Source organism: Beta vulgaris, chromosome 9 (genome assembly GCF_026745355.1).
Source record: "Beta vulgaris subsp. vulgaris cultivar EL10 chromosome 9, EL10.2, whole genome shotgun sequence".
Classification (NCBI taxonomy): Eukaryota; Viridiplantae; Streptophyta; class Magnoliopsida; order Caryophyllales; family Amaranthaceae; genus Beta; species Beta vulgaris.
In genome coordinates, this window is record NC_079210.1 from 27,779,776 (window position 1) to 27,802,412 (window position 22,637).

The following is a 22,637-nucleotide window of genomic DNA, read 5'->3' on the forward strand; positions in this document are numbered from 1 at the left end:
ATCTACCCAATGAATAGATATACATGGAAAGCCGGATACTCCTATATGACGCGAGTAAAAATCTAGAATTTGTTAAAGTTTGATGTGAGTTATTAGACATTTGATGTGAGTGCATGTTTGCTCTTTTTCTGTGTTTCATTTTTTCTTCCGGATGAAACAAAGATCTCCGGTGAGGCCGTGAGGGGGTTGGGGACCACTCGACTTTGAAGCATTTTAAGTATTAACTATTACAGACGTGGACAGCAGGTAATTAATTACTAAAATTTCCAAGATCTAGCTGTCACAAAACCATCCATATCAATTTTTATCTTTTTATGTATATGCGCCTTCTAATGAACCACTCGAGAAAAGCTGAAAGAAAAAGAAATCACACTATTGTCAATTGTCATGCAGAAGAAGATAATCGGGCTAAATCACCCTCTAAAATTTTCTATTTCCTCCGTTTCTTTTTAGATGTTACACTTTTCAAATCACAGATTCCTAGATAAATTTTAAAGAGGAGAGAAATAGAGAGAATGAAAAACAAAAGGGTCACATGTGAACATATGATAGGAGAGAAATAGAGAGAAGTTATTACTCAAAATAAAAGTGTAACATCTAATTTAAAACTTCCTAAAATAGAAAATGTAACATCTAAAAAAACGGAGGAAGAATTAATGTTCTAAATTTTTCCCTTCCATCTTCACTTTCCCTCCCCGTCTTCTTCCACATCACTACTGAACACCGCCACCCCCGTCGCTGCAGCACCACCATTGACCATTATCATACCCCACCCTTCTTCTCTTGTCTATTTACTTCGTTTTAAAAAAAAAATCAAAGAGGTGTCCACCATGGACACCTCCACCATTGATGGAGCGTCCATGGTGGACGCCTCTTTGATTTTTTTTTTAAAGGATGTGTCCATGACAGGTGCTCCATTGAATTTGTAGGAATCCATGGTCGCAGCTCTTCAATCCATGGAGATGGTAAAAGAAGAAAAAAAAAAAAAAAGAACACACATGGAAGGTACTACTTATTTCAACTCCATTATGACAGACATTTGTTGTCGGTGACGAATTGAAGGGAAGGAAGGTAAAAGGCTCTACAAAATAAAATTCCTCGTAATTGATTTCGTTGTTGTTTTTCCTGTTAAAATTGCAAATTTGAGGTGCGGTTGACTGGTGGCGGTGTCGCCGGCAGTTGCAGAGGCGCTAGTGGCGGCAAATTTGGTGGTGGAAGAAGGGGAAGGAAGGTGGAGGGAGAAGAAAGAGAAGGTATAAAATACTGCATAATTAAATGTATTTAGAACGTTAGTAGGAAATTTAAGAACGTTGAATAGCAAATCCCAAAAACTAAAACAAACTAAATATCCATATAAGAAAAACACAATGAGGAAAGTTTAGAAATGAAGGAAATTCCAAGCTCCAACAATGAAGCTAAGCCTGCTATGGTCTTAATCAAAGTTCCAAAAATAACAAATACAAACATGAAGACATGATAATGAAATGGAAATATGGTATCTTAAACATTTGCATATTGATGGCTATCTCGTGTATTTTTTTATACTATACCACATTGTAATAAATTTGATAAAAGAAAAATAGGTACGTGCAACCAATAAAGAGGATGAGAGTTCGGTCCATATACAATCTCAAATGATATTCCGTACTAAAACCAACTGGCAATAATAGGGGTAGCTCCTCCAACTTATATTATGTACTTTCTTTCATATTTCTCCAATGTCGAAATTCCAAGCCCCAACAATGAAGCTAAGCCTGCTATATGGTCTTAATCAAAGTTCCAAAAATAACAAATACAAACATGAAGACATGATAATGAAATGGAAATATGGTATCTTAAACATTTGCATACTGATGGCTATCTCGTGTATTTTTTTTAGGGTTATTCCCGGTGGTATACTTGGGAGTTTGCATATTCCAAGTAGTATACCCCAATTTTTAAAAATCCATTAAACATGTTTAGGTTGGTGATGTAATCTAGTTGCTAAGTTAAGTGGGGTTTTCCGGCTAACAAGCACCACTAATCTAACCATAGTTAGCTTTTTGTAAGGTTTTAATTTTAAAACAGAAAAGGAAAAAAACAAAGACATTTAATTGACCACACCAAACCATCAGTTACACCTACGTATTTCCATCTCTCTCAACACTGTTCATCTTCTCAACTTCCTCTGCTACATCGATCATCAGTCCTTCAATGCGCGTCATTTTTCAGGCGTTTTTCTGGAAATTCTTGGCGAAAGTTTCTTCCTTTGCTTGAATTGTAAGTGTTTTCTTACTAATTTTTTGTTATTTTGGGTTTTTGATGCTGCGTAGAGGGATTGTGTTTGCTGTTGCGAAGTAGAATTGTTGTTGTGATCATATATTCTAGGTGTTTTGGTTGATGGTTTTTAAAGTTTCAATGTCGAATTTAGGGGTTAATGATGTGTTTTGCGGTTTATGCATGATGTGGGGTTCACTTGATGCGTAAAAATGTTCAGATTGAAAGTGTCATTTGTGGAAGTTTGTTTGATTTGCGAATTATGTAGTAAGTTGTGTTCTTCAAATTTTGCCAAGTTGTTTTGTGAATTAGGGTTAGAGAATGGGATTTTTTTTCAAGAATTGGTTGTTAAGTGTTCATGTTATACGTGCTTATTATGTCCTTTTTACATGTTTGAATTTAGGATAAAGCTGAAATGGGTGACAACATTGTTCTGAGGTTTCAGTTTAAGGGGAAGGATACAGATGTTGTTGTGAATGATGTGGACACGGTCAATTTGCTTGACTTGGTTGGTGAGTATTGGGAAGTAGCTGACAAGGAGGAAACCCCTGTTCCCAAGTACCCAAAGTTCATGTATTTACACAAAATGAAACACCAACCACTAAGCACTGATTTGGAGTTGATGAAGATGTTTAATGACTTGAATAGGAGGGAGTTGATTCACATTTGGGTAAATGAGGGCACAAAACCAACATCAGTTGTGAGGGCAGCCATAGAGTTGAGGAAAAGTAAATGTACAACCGCTTTGCCACACACAGAGCCACTGCATGAGCCCCCTACTGAACCTTCCTTTGAACCAATTCCTGAACCAGTTAGTAAAGAAACCATTGAAATGAGAACACCAAGAAGTCAAAGAAAACAGTCAACACCATTGAACATTGCTAGCCCAAGGAGGAGTCCTAGGTTGATCCCTGATGTTGTTCTAGTTGATGCTAATGGTACTCCCATCTCTGTTCACTCTTCTGCTCCCAAATTTTTGTCATGTGATGTTGGTGGTAGTACCCTCCTTTGTCACCTAATGCAATAATGAATGACATGGTTGTTCAAAACATGGAGTATTGGAAGGATATTGAGATTGACCCCTTTGAACCTTACATTGAAAAAGAACATGTGAGTGGTGTTGGTAGAGGTAAAAGGAAGTCAAGGAGAGGGAGGGGTTCAGGGAGAAGCAAGGGGTCAGGGAGAGGTAGGGGGTCAGGGAGAGGCAAAGTAACACATGCGCCAACTGATCCAACAAGGATTTCTGAGAATTTTAGTGGTCCTACAGATCAAAGTGACTTTGGTCTTGAAGCTACTCAGTCCTCAAACCTCCAGCCTTATTCACCACTGTTTAAAAAGAGAGTTCCTAGGAGCACAGCAAAGAGGAAGGGTACTTGGTGTCCAACTGGTTTGAGGGGTGGTAAGAAGAGAAAGACTGTTGTCACAGACCTAGTTGATGAGTTGAACAGCTGTGTTGACTTGAGTGATGACGATGTTATATATGAACCTAGCCAAGAAGAAGAGACTGAAGATGATACCAACTGCACACTTGAAGAAGAGTGCATGACTGACATGATGGGGGGGATGGGTGACATCCATGATCATGAAGATGGTTCCAATGATATAGTGTCAGTTATACATGACGACTTTGATGCATTTGAAGGCCCTGTTTGGGATGATGAGTGTGACGACTTTGACAACTACCTTGACAGGTTGTATAATAATGGAGAGTTTTACAAAGACCAAGGGTTTGGGAACATTGTGTTGAAGCCTTGGCTGCTGTTTAGTGAGAAGCAAGAATTGAGAGATGTAATAAGAGATTACTGCATTCAAAACGGCTTTGCAGTGGTGGTTGAGAGAGCAGGCAACATGCAATACACAGTGAGGTGTAGTGATGAGAACTGTGAGTGGAGGTTGCATGCCTCAAGGTTAGTGGATGGTGTCACCTGGGCTATTAAGTCCATTTACCCAATGGAACACACTTGCATGGGCATTGCAAGTGAGAACTCAATGGTCAATGCTAATTGGGCTTCTAAGGCTTTGTTAGAGGACATAAGGGCAAACAATGAGATTCCTGGTGGTGCACTTAATGACTTGTTGTGGGAGAGGTACAAAATCCAAATGAAAAAAAGCACTTTATACAGAGCAAAACAACTAGCTCTCTATGCTATTCATGGAGGGTATGATGTTTCATACTCATACTTGCCTGCCTACTGTGACATCATCAAAGAAACAAACCCAAACTCAACTACTCAATGTCTTTGGTTGCCTGAAACTCATCCTGAGAAACCACTTGCCTTCACTTCCATTTTCATATGCTTCAAAGCTTGTTTGGATGGGGTGGTTGCTGGCTGCAGGGGTGTTATTGGTGTTGATGGGACTTTCCTAAAGGGAAATTTTGGGGGCGTTTTGCTCAGTGCTATTGCCTTGGATGGGAACAATGAAATGTTCCCACTGGCGTGGGCAGTAGTATCTTGTGAAGATGAGCAAACTTGGGGTTTCTTTGTACATCATCTGAAAAATGTTCTACAACAAACTGAGAGAGGAAATAACTGGTGCATAATCTCTGACAGGCATAGGGTAAGTGCATACTTGTATTTGTAATTGTTTTGTATATGTTCACATGCGAAAATGCAATCTAACTTTGTGTATTTCTGTGGAAATGCAAGGCAATTGACAAGGCATGCAATAACATATGGCCTGAGGTTGGGAGGAGGTTTTGTGCTAAACACTTGAGTGTCAATTGGAAGAAGGTTTTCAGTGGCCCAAGAATGTGGCAGTTATTTTGGCTGGCAGCTGGTGCATACTCTGAGTTCACATTTAGGAAAGCCATAGAGCAAATTCAGAAGCACAAAGAGGCTGCAAGAGTATGGCTGGCCAATTTGGGTGACCAAGAAAGGTGGACTAAGCATAAATTCGACCCATCTCTGAAGTGTGATGTGAACAAGACAAACTTCGTGGAGAGTTTCAATGCAAGTCTTGGAACAGATAGAAGCAGGCCCATATTGACATTCCTTGAAAGTAAGTGAGGACTGTGCACATCTTTAACATGTCAAGAACTAACCTGACTTCTAAACTACTTGCACTTCCTTACTTGTGTTGCAGGTTTGAGAAGGGTAACCATGGTAAGGCTGGCCACAAGGAGGGAGTTATGCGAGGGTTGGGATAGGTCTGACATTTGTCCCAACATCATAAAAAGAGTGCAAGTACTATGCAATGAGGCAAGGTTTTGTAGAGCCTATCCATCTGGCAAGGGGGAATATGAGATTGGAGATGGGAAGTCACACTTGGCTGTGAGCCTCAACACACATACATGTCAATGCAATCAATGGCAACTGACAGGAATCCCTTGTAGGCATGGGATGAGAGCCATTTTGCATGCTTGTATGGACCCTATGAGATTTGTCCATGAGTGGTACTCAGTTAGGAGGTACAAAATGGCCTATGGTTCAGGCATTAAAGCCATACCTGACAAGGAACAATGGCCATCAACTGAGTACCCAAAGATTGAACCCCCCGTGCTCAAAAGGAGGGTGGGCAGACCAGTGAAAAATAGAAAAAGAGGGGAGGAGGAACAGAAAAAGGGAAAGAGGAGCAAGACATATAAGTGTGGGAAGTGTGGTGCATTTGGCCACAACCAGACCAAGTGTCAACCTCCATCAACCACAAACAACAAAGGCAGCACTACCAACAAACACGGATCCACAAAGACAGCAGCATCCAGAAAGGGGAAAAAGAGAGCCTTTTGAAAACTTCAGTGATGGTTTTTTTTGGGGTTATTATTGTTAAGCATTTTGCTAATATTGTAAAGGTCTATTAAAGATGTTGGCTAACTGTAGAAGTAAAAGTCCTCTTTTTTGCTACCTAAGGATGTAAACATTGTTGGCCAAGTATGGTTTATGAAATCTGGACTTCAATATTACCCATGTTGTTTTATTCTTGTATGATGCTTCCAACAATTACAGCTTAGAAATCACTCCAACAAACAATCCAAAATTCAATCCAAAAATGCAACAAAATATAAAGGAAATTAAACAAGTTCTTCTATTAATTGTTAAGCAAAATACGACCATCACTCCTCCATCAAACCATTCAAAACCATCCAATTACATAAACTAATCTAAAATCATGCTACCTGACACCCCAAAAGTAGAAAAACAGAACACTGACTCTACTTAAACATTACACATATCACTAAAACTAAGTACATTAAACCAGCAATTTTCACCAAAAAAGCAGCAGATCTTGCCATTGATTCGACCCGCTCCTTCACGCAATTAAGCTCAGCATCAACTTTAGTATATGTTGCTTCCTCTTCATCGACACCATCAACCTTCATCATATCTTGTTCATAAACCCAATCAAATTCACCACAACTGAAGCACTTGTAGAATGGTCTTCCAGGATTGTTCCTCGAACCCGAAACTTTAATGTCGAAGTACTTCGTTGGTTCACAATTGCATTTCTTAAATTTGACCCAATAACCATTGAGTTGAGGCCTGTGCATTACCCCGGCTGAAGATGAAGACCCACGACTAACACGAGACATGGATGTGAAATTGAAGATGAAGAGAAGAAGGATAGAGAGAGAGAGATAACGTTTGAGAGTGAAGAGAATAAGGGAGAAACGTTACAGAGTAAATGAGAGAGATAGGGTTTTAAAAGGTTTAACCTTGATTTTAACCTTGGTTAAGAAATCAAACTTCAACTGTTAGATTAGTGGTGGTTGTTAGTCGGAAAACCCCACTTAACTTAGCAACTAGATTACATCACCAACCTAAACATGTTTAATGGATTTTTAAAAATTGGGGTATACTACTTGGAATATGCAAACTCCCAAGTATACCACCGGGAATAACCCTTTTTTTTATACTATACCACATTGTAATAAATTTGATAAAAGAAAAATAGGTATGTGCAACCAATAAAGAGGATGAGAGTTCGGTCCATATACAATCTCAAATGATATTCCGTACTAAAACCAACTGGCAATAATAGGGGTAGCTCCTCCAACTTATATTATGTACTTTCTTTCATATTTCTCCAATGTGGGACAACTCACATGTGCACAACATATATGGGGTTCAACACTCCCCTCACATGTGAGTGTTCTTAGAATTAGAGCATACTACTAAGGTATACATTATTAATCCTCATTGGGAATGAACGTCCAATAGAAGGTTCTTATCCAGTTGCTTGACAAATGCCTAGTATGAATGACACAACAACATGGGCTCGAACTTATATTATGGTATTTTCTTTCCTCATTCTCCAATGTGCGACAACTCACATGTGCATAGCATATATGAGGTTTAACACTCCCCTCACATGTAAGTTTTCTTAGAATTAGAGCACAGTGGTAAGGTATGCATTAATAATCCTCATTGGGAATGAACTTCTAATAGATGGTTCTTATCTAGTGGCTCGACAAATGCCTAGTATGAACGACACAACAACCTGGCATCTGATACCATGATAAATTTGATAGGCTAAAAATGGGCTTGGGCACCAATAAGGAGGATAAGAGTTTGGTCCACATACAAGCCCAAAGAAGGTTCTATACTAAAACCAATTGACAATAGAACGAGTAGTCAATTAAGCTTATATGTTAGTCATTCTCTTTCTTTTTCTTCAATATTGGACAAGTTCACATGTGGGTTAACGCCTTAACACTCCCCCTCACATGTGAGCTTATCTGAAATAACACCCTTACATGGATAAAGACTACTATTGGGCCAAGATAGTCTTGCTCCAATACCATGATAAATTTGATTGAAGTGAAAATGGGTTTGGGCAACCTAATAAGAGGAGGAGAGTTCAGTTTACATACAAGCCCAAATGAGGCTCCATACTAAAACCAATTGGCAATAGTAGGAGTAGCTTCTCTAGCTTATACTATTGTAATTTCTTTCCTATTTCTCTAGTATTGCACAACTCTTATGCGCACAACATATATGGGGATCAACATATTGAAGCAAAATAAAGAAAGAATGACTAACATATAGTTTGGTGGATTACTTCATTTATGATCAATTAGGTTTAGAATGGAATCCTACTAACTTTATATGTGATGAAATTCTCCTCAAGTGTTGGCTTAGTAAAGGCTGCCTTTTTCTGGCAATTTGTTTTGCATATGGACTTTCTAAGTCATTTAGATTTTGCTTCCATATCAATTCTTATGAGCAAAAGAAATTATTTGCGATTTTATTTTCTCTTTTATTTCATTTGAGCTTTTCCATGAGCCTTTTGATACACAAAATCTAACAATAAGATTAATTGTATTCGATGTGCCCCACGAGAATCCATTAAAAGAAAAAAAAAATAAGACATGTGATTTTGAGTTTCCAATACATCATTTAAGTGTATTAGATGTGTTTTGGACATGTTGGCAGTATAATACAAGCCGAGTATAGGATAACTAGCGTCTACCCATAAAAAGTTGTTCATGTATTATGCATATCCTATATTCCTATAAATCATACCAAGCAAAGCTTGGCCTAATAGTAAGACAAGAATCTTCAGTCTCAAGGTTGGGAGTTTGATCCGCACTAGGAATACTTTGGAAGAGGGTTTCACCTTACGATTTCACCCAATTTCAATGTATAGTGAAAGGTGCCGGTCTGACAGGGTCATTCATCTTATTATTGGGTCTACAGCAAAAAAAAAAAAAAAAAAAAAAAAAAAAAAAAAAACTATAAATTATAATTCTACATAAAGCACATTAAAATATGTCCTTGCCATAATAATACGAACTATTGCCGCCCACAGCATATTGGACATTACTTTTGATGTCGGCAGCAAATCTCGCTTAAGCTATCTATATGGATTTTAGCAAATTGCCTACAAGAAACAGCCAACAACAGCGATACTAGCTTATTCTAAACTAAAGGGTAGTTCCATGATATAACTCAATTGGGCTTTATTTTTATACCAATATGCAGAAAAAATTGCGGCTGCAGTGAATATTTAAACTTGTTACTTTCATTCGGTCTGCTGCCTTCTTTCATGGGGTTAGATTAAAAATTAAATAAAAGATAAAATTGGAGAAGAGGGTAAGAGAGAGAAAATTAAATATGAAAAAAAGGGTAATTGAAAACACTAAAGAAAGCCACCAATAGCTTTTGGTTATGGTATCTTGAGACACGCCCAATATAATGGAGACAATAGGTTAACGATTAAAATATCTTATCCAACTCAAATTCACAATTCATTAAAAAAGGAGTTAGCTTAAATATTTAATAAACTTACCAAAATTTAAAACCCTTCTGTTACCTTTTTTAGCACATGACAGCAGACTACTTTGTGCAGCCTGTTGCTCATACCACATGAACTCATCAAACTGTTTCTGAATCAAAGTTTGCATCAAAGTAAAGAATGAGAAAGTATTTTGCTAAATTTTAGTTAGCTAGGTAAGACATATTTTAAGATTGTGGGTCCATACAAAATGAATTTATGGAAATTCCTCTTTAAACTCAAGTTTTTTTAAAAAATTTAGCTAGCCAATTTAGCGAAATAGCTTTACTCATAGAATAATACCGCTGGGTCGAATAGGGACTGAGGAAGTACTAACTTATAAATAACATTGGAAATGAGACGGTTAATTTTGATTTTGATTCTAATCAGAATCAAACCGATTGTTAAACAATAAAGCACTGAAACTAGTTGAAATTGCAAAGAAAAACATAGTAACATATTGAAAAATAGAAAAGACGGAAAGCTGAGCTAGTAGATATACCCACGCACTCATAAAAGAGCACCAAATTGCACAAATATTAGGAGAATCGAATCTGATTTAAAGTGGGTATTTCTTGCATGATTGCATCAGAAATGGATATTCTCTTCCCATGCCAAGGCATTTGACCTGTTTGGAATCTTTTTTTTTTGGCATCCAATGTCGACATCTGTTAAAACAAAGAGACATTTGAGAAAGTCTTGAAATTATATTACCAAAGTGTTTATGTTAGCACAATAATGTTCATTAGGTGATAATATATCATTATTGATTTTATGGTCTTACCTAATCAATGTTGGCTTGAATCAGGAGACATGGATGAAGAAGATGCCCTATTAGTAGACATAGAATTAGCTCCACCATGCAATTCACCATGGATTTGTGATGGGATACAAAAACCCATGAAGCCATCGGATCCATGTCCGATACCTGAAATCTCTTGATGGTGATTGTGATGGTGGTGGTGATCCTCCACTACGCGTGCGAGTGGAGAGAAATTGGACTGAAGGGGACCCCTCTGAGAAAAAGTTGATGTTGTTATTGGGCCTTGTTGATGGCCCAATAACAACCCTTGTGGTTGGAAAAGGGAGGAGTTGAATAAAATTCCACCCCTCCCTTCTGCTGTACCACTACCACCACTACTACCACCACTGCCAGCTCCACCACCGCTAGGCCAACTCAACATTCGAGTGAACCGACCTAAGTCGTGTGGCTGTTGTGATTCGGTCCACCCACCGTTCCCACCATCGAACCCCAACGATGACCCGGACCCTTGAAAGAGGGCCGAGTGATGATGACTTGAAGTCGTGTGATGATGACCACTACTACTACCACCGGGATCTTGAAGAGTATGAAGAGACAAACAAAGATCTTGATTTTGAGAAGCACCTCTTGAAATCAAGTCATGTGGGTAGTTCTGAAAACTGATGGAATTTTCTTCAGAAGCATTATTAGTAGGGAAAAAGGACTTCATACTATCACCTAAAGACTGTGAATCCACACATTGTGGAACATAAAATGATGATGATCCAGAGTGATCACCCACACCAAATTCAGTAGTAGGCCCTGCATTTACATCAACAGCATTGGAAGCACTAGCAGTTGGATCCCAAGGTGGTAATTCAGCCAACTTATCAATAGATGCTTTCGCCTTCTTGATCAGCCAATCAACCGCCTTGCTTGGACGGTCATACCCTAGCCTATCTTGGACATCATAGAATTGGATGGCCGTGTGAGCCGAGAGACGGACTCTACGGTCCCTCGGACCCTTGGCGGTGAACACCTTGCTGTGCCTATCCTTACGCCCCGTGGCCCGGATGATATGCCCTCCTTGAACTTGTACTATCTCACCTCCTGCTGCTGTACTCTTTAACCCCATTTTCCCCCTTTGCTTTGTAGTGTAGGGTATGTTTGCCAAGATATTTTGTTGTTCAATTACATGATTTATTTCGTCTTCTTTTTCTTGCTGCCTTTTCTGCTCTCTAAAGCCTTGGAAATCCAGATTAGAGGATTTTCAAGATTTCCCTCTAAATCCCTTAATTTTTTATGCCCTCTAAGTAATCAGTTGATCTTGAGTTTTGACACACAAGTTCAAACATTGGCACTTTTACAACCCAAGAAATTAAAATATTAAAAATCAATTTTATTTTTTTGTAGCTTAGAAGAGCCAAAACTGTGAAAAAAAACCTGGTTTCTGCTACTGCTGCTGTTGTTGATGCTGATCCCAATGAAGAAAAGACATTAAACTCTTTCAGGATTACACTGCCCAAATCAAGAGAATTTCAAAAAATCCAACCCATAATTGTACAAATCAGAATAAACAAACAAATTCAATGTAAAAATTAAATTTGTGTATCTGAGCTTGTTTGGACAGTAGGGTGATTTGGTTCTTTTAGATGGGGTTTCAGCTAAGGCACAAGGAAAGATAGAGTAGGGGCAGCAAAAAGAGGGTGGTAGTGGAAGGGTTTTTGGAAAGAGGGGTCTGAGGAAATATTGTTAAAAGGGTTTTAAAGGAGGGAGGGGGGGGGGAAGGTAGTAGAAAGTGGGGATTGGGGGTTAAGGAAAATTAATTAGTGGATACTAATTTTGATTATCTCTATTATATAAGGGAAGGGGGGAGTTATGGTGTCCTCTTTTGAACTGACTATTTTGCCCCCCTTCCCTTACTAAATTACAAAAGGAGTCTCAAAATTAAAATATGGACTCAAAAAAACTACCGAAAATTAATTTACAACACTCACTCACAAATCACTTAAAAGAAGAAACTTTACAAATCACTCATACAATTAAGAAAATCATATTATAAAAATCACACAAGTCACTCAAATAATCAGAAAACTTTATTAAAACTTAAAATTAACATACAAAGTAAAACTAATAACCTAGAACGTCAATACATACAAAAATATTTACTACAAAAATTTACTTACTAATCACTATTCTCAAGAACCATTCACAATTACATACTCACAAAAGTTACCTACAAACACAAATTTGAGACATAAGATTTTGACGGCGATATCACACATTCATCCATCGGCAATTTGCGAACTTTGAAAAAGGTACATAATTCTTTTAACCTTCAAAATTATTTCACATTAGTTGAAATAAATAATAGCAAATTAGACAGTTATGTAGTTAAAAAAAATGGAGATGACAACAATGAGTTCAAAAGGGCTTTTATACAATCAGACTTAAATTTAATTCATTTTCATATAAAACAAAATTAGTTTTTTTTAAAAAAATGCCAATATTTAAATTTTTGCCCATAACTTTTGCAAAAAGTCCATGTTCAGAAATAAATTTTGAAAAACAAAACAATATCAAACTTTTTGCGAACAATTTTTGCAAAAATCCATTTTTAGAAAAAAAAAACTAAGTTAATTTGCGAAAAGTAACGATATTTGTTTTTCTAAAAAAAAATCCAATATCAAATTTATGAAAAAAAAAATCAAAACTTCATTTCAAATATAATTGAAGCACAAAGTGTTAAAATTTAGAAAAGGACAAAAATTGAAATAAGGAAAATTTTTAAAAATAAATGTGCAAACATAATTTAGAAGTTAGACAAGGAAAAAAAACTGAGGTGTATTTGTAGTAAAATCATAATTTAGAAGTTAGACAAGGAAAAAAAATTATTTACTTTTTCATAGTGTTTCCTATATATAATGAAACTTTTACATATATTTGGACATATCTCTTTCTATTATATAACAGCGATTAATTATCAAGGTAAAAAGGTTTATGTGAAATATCATTTAAGAATTAATGTACAACATATCTCTATTATATAAGGGAAAGGAGGGGGGCTATGGTGTCTCCGAATGAAGATACTATTTTACCCCTTTTTCTATCTAAATTACAAATCCAATTACAAACCAAAGGGAGATTCAAATAAAAATACTGGAAATAAGATTATAACAATCACTCACAAGTCAACTTAAATCATAGAATTGCATAATTTACATTATACAAAACACTCAAATGATGAAACTTTACAAAAACCAAAAAATTAACTTACAAACTAAACCAATACACTACAACGTCACTACATACTCACAAAAATTTGACTTGAAATCCAAGTGTCCACTTTCTTCACAATATATGAAGTAGTGTACAAATTATAATATTAGAAATCATAGATAAACTCAATAAAATTTCTATTTTGTTCATAGAATTTTGACCTTGAAAAGAAAAAAAAAAAAAAAAAACAGACTGGTGAGAGACTTAAGTGACAGATACTAAACCAATTAAATTTTGCAACTAAAAATAAATATACTTTGTATGTCTAATGTTCAAATTTTGAGTTTTATATAAGTCGGAAAAAAATCGAGTTTCCGTCTTGAAAAGAATTCAAGCACGCATCGCGTGCAAAAAATGCTAGTTTGTAATAATGGAAGTTTAGGACAACAACGATAACTAGTTATACTCCGAGGAACGATACATCACTAACGGACAGTGGACAATCCACTATACTCCTTTCGTTTCATTTTAATGGTTACATTTTGATATTTTACACTATTTACATATTTCACTTTAACCATCATTTGTGATTTATACGCGGATGAAAATATAGTCATGTGGGATCTTGTTCGATTCATCATAACATGTATTTTATTAATATGTATTTTTTATAATTTTTACAAATACAAAACTAAGGATATATGTCCTCAAAGTTTTGTATTGACATGCGTGAAAAGTGTAAGTGTGTAGATTAAAATAAAACGGAACACTTGTTATTGATAAACCAACCCATGGCTATGTGTTTCAAACACTTGTTATTTCCACAACAACCCTTGTTGGTGTAAAGTAAATGTAACTTTTCGTCAAAAAGTAACTCTGTGATTTCTGACAAAAAGTAGAAGTTATCTCGATTTGCGTGTTTTTGCCAGCTTTCTCCCCCCCCCCAAAAAAAAAGTACAACTTAATATTTATAAAAATCCATATTGTGTGTTTAAAACACTTATTTTTGATAAATCAACCCCTGTTTATGTCTTTGAAACACTTGTTCTATACAAAACAACCCTTGTTGGCGTGAATTAAATGTAACTTTTTGTCAAAAAATAAGACTATGATTTTTGATAAAAAGTACTATAATATTTCAACTTTTCATTTTTCCCTTAAGAAATTATAGTTTTGTCATGGATAATGAATTATCAATCTACTATCCGTTAGTGATTATTATCCCTCGTTATACTCCTCCCACTCTTTAATAATTGTTTTTTTTTTCCAAAGCTTGAATAATTGTATTACTATGTCTTATACTTCCTCCGTTCTGTTTTAAATGAAACGTTTGCTTTTTCACGCAACCCGACGCGCTTCTTTAATCATGAATCTCTTTAGTTGTGCACACGTAAAAATATAAAAAAGTTATAATTTGATAATATGCATGGAGACGAATCTAACAAGATCCCACTTAAAATATTACGGATGAAGTATTTAGTTTTAGATATCCAAGAACAATAAACGGGTTTCTAATTTAGTAAGTTAATATTCCTCCGCTCCCATTTAATTGCAAAACTTTCTGGTTTGGCACTATTTACAGTCACTCATATGACTAGCTTTTGTGTTTCATATGTATGAAAAAGATGTAGTCATGTATATCTTATTGGATTCGTCTCAATGTGTACTTTACTAATATCTATTTTCTACCAAAATAAAACTAAAGATATTAATTGTGTAAATTGTGCATTTATAAGCGTGAAACTGGAAGTATTGCAATTAAATGAGAGAAGAGGAAGTATGTGTTTGTTCGTTATTTTTTTTTTTCGATTTTTAAGTCTCTTTTAAAAACTAAACAACTAAATATGATAACTAAAAAAAAGTAGTTTTCAATACTCAATTGTTTCTTTTTAACATATCATTGTAATTGGAACAAATATGACTGGTTTTGAATTTTTATGGTGTAACTTATATGGTATTCCAATCACTTCAAAAGTTTCAAACCAAAAATTAAACTAATAATAATACCAAATGGACCCTAGGTTTTTCGGTCAAAGCTCTGATTAAGACTATTTGTGGCTTGGTATATATGTGCAATCATAATTACAAAACAATCATCATATATTGTTTCTCGTTTATCACTTATAAATCCCAATTAGACGGGCAGGGTCTATCAGATGCTTGCTCCTGAGACATAAGTATGCAAATTAGAGGTACAAATAATCAAATATAATCATGTCTTTTAGAGGTACAAATAATCAAATATAATCATGTCTTTTTAATTACTTCACTTTTATAAGAAACGATATAACTGGTTTATGAGTAATATAAATGTAATGTGTACGTGTGCCTTGATTTCTTGGTGAAAAAGAAAAAGAGAGAGATACTTGAAGTAGTATGTGCGTCGCATAGACAAAATGTGCTCCTCTTTCCCCAGTAGCTCGGGCGGGTGCAGCCCGATTCTCACATTCTGCCTCCAAGACATAATCTCTTGGAAAAACCTACACCGGGCGGGCCGGCTGTTCAGTCGGCCCTGTTTTCCGTTTTTCGCGTTTTAATCTAGGTTTTTTTTCCCGGATTTTCTTGTTTTGAGTCATTTTGTAAACTTACGTAGGTCATATATAATAGATCATGAAGTCATTTAGAACCCTAAAATTCAAATTAGCCACAAATATAACTCTTTCTCTCTCTCTCTCTCTCTCTCTCTCTCTCTCTCTCTCTCTCCTCCTCTCTCTTATTCTCCATTGTAATTCCTTCATTAGAGAGGCTAAAGAAACTCCAAGGTTTTTGCTTGTGGATATAGGCCAAGTTTGACCGAACCACGCTAAATCTTTGTCTCTCTTTATTTTTTACTTTCTCATTTAAAGTTTACAATTATGTATTTATTGTTGAACTTGAAGTTAACTAGCAAACCCTAGGTTCTAAAAATTGCATGTATAATAATAAACATAAATAGTGTTCACATAATGGTAATTGCTTACATAATATACGATTGTTTTAGATCTATTGATAAGTATATGTTTCGTATGAGATTATTAAATGTTGGAAAAAACAAGAAACAATATTTGTCACGTATTACTTACAATCGTCCATTATAAGCCTCCCCTCTCCTCTTCTCTCTCTAAAACCCTAGCCTCCCTTACCCCTTCTTCATCAATTAAGGGGCTGCCATGGATGTTTTCATCCATGGTAAGCCCCTTTTTCCCTTTTATTTTCAGTTTTTAGTTCATTTTCTTGTTTTGTTCAATAAATTAGTATCTCTTTATGAGATTTTCTCAAAGCCTTTTATGGGGTTTTTAGTTTCTGTTTTGGAAATCTCCTTCTCCCCTATGGGAGTTGTGAGTATGGTTCTTTTGTTTTTGGGTATGAGAAATTATTCTCATTGGTTGAAGTTCGAGATTCAACCTGAAGAATTAGGGTTTCACAACTTCTGTAAAATTATGGAAGACTATTGGAGTACGTTCATCCCAAAATTTCCGCATCTGCAGATCGTATGCCGAACCAGAGCGAACTCACAGATTGCATTGCTTCAGATGAAGATTTTTATTAAGGCAAAATTAAGTCAAATCTGCGATGTTTACATTTCTTGGGTGATATGTATTTCTATTAGAATTTTATGTTTTTCAGAAATGACTTGTAAGTGCCGTTTGGCGAAATATTAATGAAATCCCTTTTCTTTCTTTCGAAAAAAAAAATATTTGTCACGTATTGTTTGATATAAGACTTGAGAGATGGGGTAATATATAGTTTCTGCTTCATAAGGGTGATTATTTCCACCTTGTCATGCCCTCTTCAACACTATAGTAACACATTGCCTTACTATTGAGATATATTAGGCAACAAGATCATTTTGATGTATTTTCTTATTATGAGAGTCCTAGTTGTAAAGACTTGATGTAATATTTTCTCTGTAAAATCAATGAAAGAGGCAATACAACTAAAACTTAACCCTAAACCTTCTTGACATGGTATCAAGCTTGTAGTCGCATACACTAATCTACTCTCATCGTCGACGATGATCAGCCGCCTAAAGACACTACTCCGCTGCCACCCACCATCCCTCCCACTTCCCCTTTTCTTCTCAGTCCCCGGACAAACCTGGTGACTTCTGTTATGTAGTGTAAAACTAGCAATTTATATCACAACTCCCAAAGATGGGTTCTTAGAACTGGAGACTTGTGCAACAATGATTGGTCCAAATCCCGAAGCAAACTCCTGACCAGCAACCTGCACAAAAGGGACCCACCCTGGAGGTTTGGGTGGTATTTCCCCCTCCGAAGCTTAAGTCAGATGTCAGGGATGTAAAGGAACTTTTAGAGAGAGAAAGTAGAGAGAGAGAGAGAAGAATTTATGACAGAGTAACAGTACTATGCTCTAAAAACGTACCTTTCACCCTGAAATCAAGGACTATTTATACTGTTTGAAATGACTGCTGTGCCTTGATGTCACCCTAATTTGGAGCATCTGATTGGCTAATCAAAGTTTTGGGACACGTGGCAGCTGTTAACTGGTCAGTACACCTCTTTCATATAAAGGTGTAAATCAGACTTACTGGGCCTAAGTACAGTTTTTGGGGCCAGAAGAAGGTCTTTTTTACTTTTAGAGAAACGTACTTTTAGGCCTGTCACCTTCAGGCCCTTTTGTACTTTTATTCCCTGCATATATGCCACATGTAGGGCTCAGATGAGGCCACGTGTCAGTACCAGAGCCGTTGATTTTTTAGGCTACAACATTTGCCCCTTAAAAGAGGGAGTTATTATCTTTTGGGCGCCAAGACGGTTAATCTTCCTCTTTTAACCGACCTGGAACTGCTCTTCTCTTTTTCAAAAAAGAGGCGCCATTTTGCCGGTCTCCACAGGTCAACTCCTATGAACAACGGTTACTTTTACCGGATGAGGGGGTCATTTTCACCCTCTATAAATATGTGCCTTAGTCGCTCCTGGAATCATTTTAACTTTGCTGAGAAATTTTCTAGAGAGAGAGACTCTGCAAATTTTTACTGAACTTTTTAGAGAGAAGAACAACTCCCGTCCAAGCTCTTGCAATTGTTGTTTTGCTCGTCCGAGATTTCAAGTCATCTTCAACATTCGTCCGAACTTTCTCTACAGGTATATTCTCAACTCTTTTCCTTGATTGCACACATATTTTAAGAAAATGGATTCGTCCTCTTCCTCGAACAATCTGGCCGCTCAAGGGTTGGTGCTAACCCTAGAACAGAGGGCCTAACTTCCTCGGCATCTTCTAGAGTTGGTCCTATCTTGGCCGGGCATGCATTCTTTATCTTTAGCCATGGACGGCAAAGTCAGACGACCCAGTCTTTACCTGTGCAGGGTAATCTGGCGCGCGTCAAGCAAACGGCTCGCATCAGAAGAGGGGTAACCATGCCGGCCTCTAGCTCTGAAAGGGAGGAATCCACTGGGCGAATTCCAGCCGAAGGAGAACGAGAGACCCAAAGCGCTCGTCCTGCCTACCAAATCTTTTCCTGAACATGCCGAGGAGGAACCAGAAATCAGGGGCTCCCCAGAGGTCAGCCCGTCCATACATAGGACGATCTCAGATGAGCCGAGGACGGCTAGCTCTTCTGACCCTGCTAGTGGCTCAGAGGAGCCATCAACCACTTCGTCTGAAATAAGACGGCGGTAGGTCCCCTTTCTGACCCTAGGTTCATCCTGGCCGATAACTCATGGCTGGGACGATTAGGCTCGGACCTTAGACCTTTTTCAGTGGTTATGCCCATGCCTGGCTACCACTTTGTCCTTCCCGGCCGAGAGGACACTATTTTCAGTGCTCCTCCCGGCCATTTTGCAGTTTATCGGCTGGCATTAGATGCCGGCCTGCGCTTTCCCCTTCACCCTTTCATCAGCCAACTTCTTCAGTATTACGGCATAGGACATAATCAGCTTGCCCCTAACTCTTGGCAAAACATCCTTACCTTTCTGGCCGTCTGCAATTAAAGGGAAAGGACCCTTCTCTGGCCGCTTTCACCCATATTCACTACGTTGCCAAGGTCCCTAGGACCATTGAAGGAAGCTGGCTGAGCGTGTGCAACCGTCAAGGATTCTTGACGTCTTGGGATAAGACTTCCAAGATGCACTCATGGAAGGGCGAGTTCCTCTTTGTCCAGGCGCCCAATAAAGCGGTGGCAAACCGTCTTCGGTATTTTAGCCGGACAACCACAATACTGGACGGATGGCCTCATACCTGGAACTGGAGAGTAACTCTGCCGAAGAGATGGTGGAGTACTTCCGGTTTCGGAGTATACTATGGAAGATGTTTCTTTCAAGGGTCCGTCCAATTGGATTCCTTTTAAGGAAATGTTTTACCATGACAACTTCCTAGTCGCTGCCGGCTTACGGCAGGACGAGGACAGAGGTATATCAACTAAGAATCTTCCAAGTAAAAATTTCTATACTTGCTTATCATTCATCCAACACTTGTTTTATTCCCTTTTGCAGATTCAGCCAGGAGCAAACTAAGGAAGTCTTGGATTGGAGACATGAGCTCGTCCAGATTTGCGGATACTCTATGGAAGGAGTACAGTAAGTCAGGTGCCGAAAAGAGGGCCGACACTCTGGTAAGCTATTGTATATGTATACACATTATTTTTTTTTTTTTTTTTTTTGCCTGGACGACTTGTCTACCCATGGGGCAATTCGTCCAGAGAACACAGGACGAGCTAACTTCTCAAGAAGCAACTCGTCTAGATTGATTTCTTGACGGCTTGCCTCTTAGGGGAACAGTCCGTCTGGAGTAGCATAGGACGAGTTACTCATTGGAATAACAACCGTCCTGGTTGATATCTTGACGGTTTGCCTCTTCGGGGGGCAGTCCGTCTAGAATAGCTTTGGACGAGTTACTCATTTGAGGAGTAATTCGTCCTGGTTGACACCTGGACGGTTTGCCTCTTCGTGGGGCAGTCCGTCTAGAATATTGTTGGACGAGTTGCTTATTTGAGGAGCAATCCGTCCTGGTCGATATCTTGACGTGCATTCTAATCTTTTCCTTTTTCAGAAAAAGCCCCAACTTCTAAAGCTTTGGCCGAGAAAGCCGCCGCAAAGAAACGGCCGGCCGGCACCAGTGAGGCTCCTCCCTCAAAAAAGGCCAAGGGCTTTACTGCTAAGAAGAGGAAGACCACACGGCCGGTTCCCAAGGTCGTCATCGAGCTACCGGCCAAGGAGGAGGCCAAAGAAGAGCCGGCTGAAGCCGACTCCCGGGCCCTCGTGCTATACTGGTCCGGCTGAGCAGCCCACACCTTCACAACCTGACGAGGTTGTCATATTGGAGGATGCTGGACAATCTTCTCAGCCGGACACGGCTGTGGACGGTTCCGCCTTTTCTGGGCCTGTGGCCCAACTCGTAGGCCAGATGCCGGCTGCGTATAGGACGGCTTCCCGTTCCTCTGGTGAGTCTTACTATTCCAACGTAGTTAGAACACTACGGGTTGGCGGGCGTCCGATGAGTCCGTCCAACAAACAGACCGTGGTTATTCCCATCAGGTGTACTGACGAGTCTAACCTTTCAGATAAAGGGAAGGGTCCAGCTGTTGACGGCTCCCCTAGCCTCTCTGACGATGAATCTTCTCCAGCTTTTGGAAAGATGTCTTCGTCCGATCGTGAGAAGCTCAAGACGGAGCTGTTTAAGTGCTTTCCCGAACCTTATATCAAGGGGTTAAGGGGAGCATCGTCTGGGCATGTAGGTTACATGTCTCAGCTTGCTGCCGAGGTACGTCTTTCTTTTTCTAGACGCTTATGTTTTATACTTGACATTTATTTTTTTTTTTCATCCGTCCTGACATGCCTTATCCTTTCATGTGTTCAGCTTTTTGCTCGCAGCATGATAACAGAGGACTGGGCAAAGGAGCTCAGAAAAGAGAATAAGAAGCTCGTCCACGATGTGACGGCGGCTGCTGATCATGCCCAGTTTGCTATGGCCCAGCAAGAGGTGCTGCATCAGCAGACCAAGGTTGCATTGGAAAAACGGTCTGCCGAGCTAGAGTCTCAGATCAAAGTCTACCTTCTTCGGTTGACGGAGATGCTGGACGAACGGGCTTCATTGGAACGTGTCCTGACGGACGAGAGGAACTCAGTCATGACGATGGCTGCTGATTTTTTCAAAGAGAACCTCGTCCTTAAGGTCAAGAACCAAGCCCTTCGTACTGAGGTGGCCGAGACCATTGCTGGCGCCAAAGAGGCTATGAACACCGTCATAGATACCTCAAAGGAATGGGCATTGCAAGCTTTTGGCATGATGGCCGAAGAAGAGGATATCCCCAGATATGCTCGTCGGCTGGCGTTCCAGGAGGCTTTGCATAAGGCGACTATATCCGGAGCCGACCCTCCCGTTTTTGAAGAATCTTCTGAAGATGAAGAGGGGGAGGACGATGCTGAGGCCCAGGATGAAGAGGACAATGATCCTCCTGCCGCTTAGTTCCTTTGTTGTATCCTGGCCGTGAGCCATTTGTAATTTTCCTCCTTTTGTACTTAGATGAATTTTAGGTTGTAATCATCTTTTTTACATTTATGAAAAGCTATCTTTTTCAATCTCTCTTGTTCTATGCTGTACTGTTTTTGACATATTACCTTACAACCTCATATCTATTACAAGTACAAAAACAATCCGTCATAATATTTGGCTGGTCTAACCAACTCTTTTGGCCGATCTCATCCATTACTATTATTAAGGCTAAGTATAAATGTATCTCGTCAATCATTCTGATCTGACCCAGTAGCTCTTTTCTGGACGTTCATAACCAGATGCTCAAGCATACTTGTAATTTTTAAATTTCCAAGTATAGAAGTTTGCTCGGCCAGAGCCCGGGTTCCGTTCGTCCTTGGACAAAGACTTAGTTAGTTTATAAATTATGCCCCTATATGCCCCCTTCTTGGACGAAGAGTTTTTATAACTTTTTCCTGTTCAAGAAGGAGTTGAGAAGATAATTTTTAAACAACTAGGACAAGTGGTTTTGCGAGAAGCAACTCGTCCAAGCTAATATTCTGACGGGCTGCTTCTTGGAGAGCAACTCGTCTGAATGATAGTTGGACGAACTGATTCTTTTGAAAACTCGTCCATCATGAAATAACTTGTTCCTTTACTAAGGTTGTTATTTCGAAGTTTTGTGGCTTTTGGACGGACAGTAAGATACCTTTACTAAGGCGTCTTATTTCCAGCCGACCTTGTTCAGGAGATGTTTAACTCTTTAAGTAAACAACCGGCCAAATCTGACATGCTT

General features: G+C 38.4%; 2 protein-coding genes and 1 long non-coding RNA gene across 3 annotated transcripts; 2 read left to right on the forward strand and 1 right to left on the reverse strand.

The window, feature by feature from the left end:
• Positions 1 to 9,796: 9,796 nt before the first annotated feature.
• On the reverse strand, positions 9,797 to 11,971 carry LOC104903419 (transcription factor TCP4). The gene is made up of 2 exons (XM_010691445.4): positions 10,253 to 11,971; positions 9,797 to 10,136 (listed from the first exon to the last, which is right to left on the reverse strand). Exon 1 carries the CDS (start codon positions 11,343 to 11,345, stop codon positions 10,257 to 10,259), a length of 1,089 nt encoding a protein of 362 aa, XP_010689747.2. The 5' UTR covers positions 11,346 to 11,971; the 3' UTR covers positions 9,797 to 10,136; positions 10,253 to 10,256.
• Positions 11,972 to 19,661: 7,690 nt separating this feature from the next.
• On the forward strand, positions 19,662 to 19,982 carry LOC125493219 (uncharacterized). The gene is made up of 2 exons (XR_008967795.1): positions 19,662 to 19,780; positions 19,864 to 19,982. It is a non-coding gene; the product is annotated as an uncharacterized LOC125493219 (long non-coding RNA).
• Positions 19,983 to 20,648: 666 nt separating this feature from the next.
• On the forward strand, positions 20,649 to 22,268 carry LOC125493324 (uncharacterized). Its single transcript, XM_048636556.2, has 3 exons — positions 20,649 to 20,810; positions 20,931 to 21,130; positions 21,227 to 22,268. The coding sequence occupies exons 1-3, from the start codon at positions 20,774 to 20,776 to the stop codon at positions 21,833 to 21,835; spliced, it is 846 nt and encodes a 281-aa protein (XP_048492513.2). The 5' UTR covers positions 20,649 to 20,773; the 3' UTR covers positions 21,836 to 22,268.
• Positions 22,269 to 22,637: the final 369 nt, after the last annotated feature.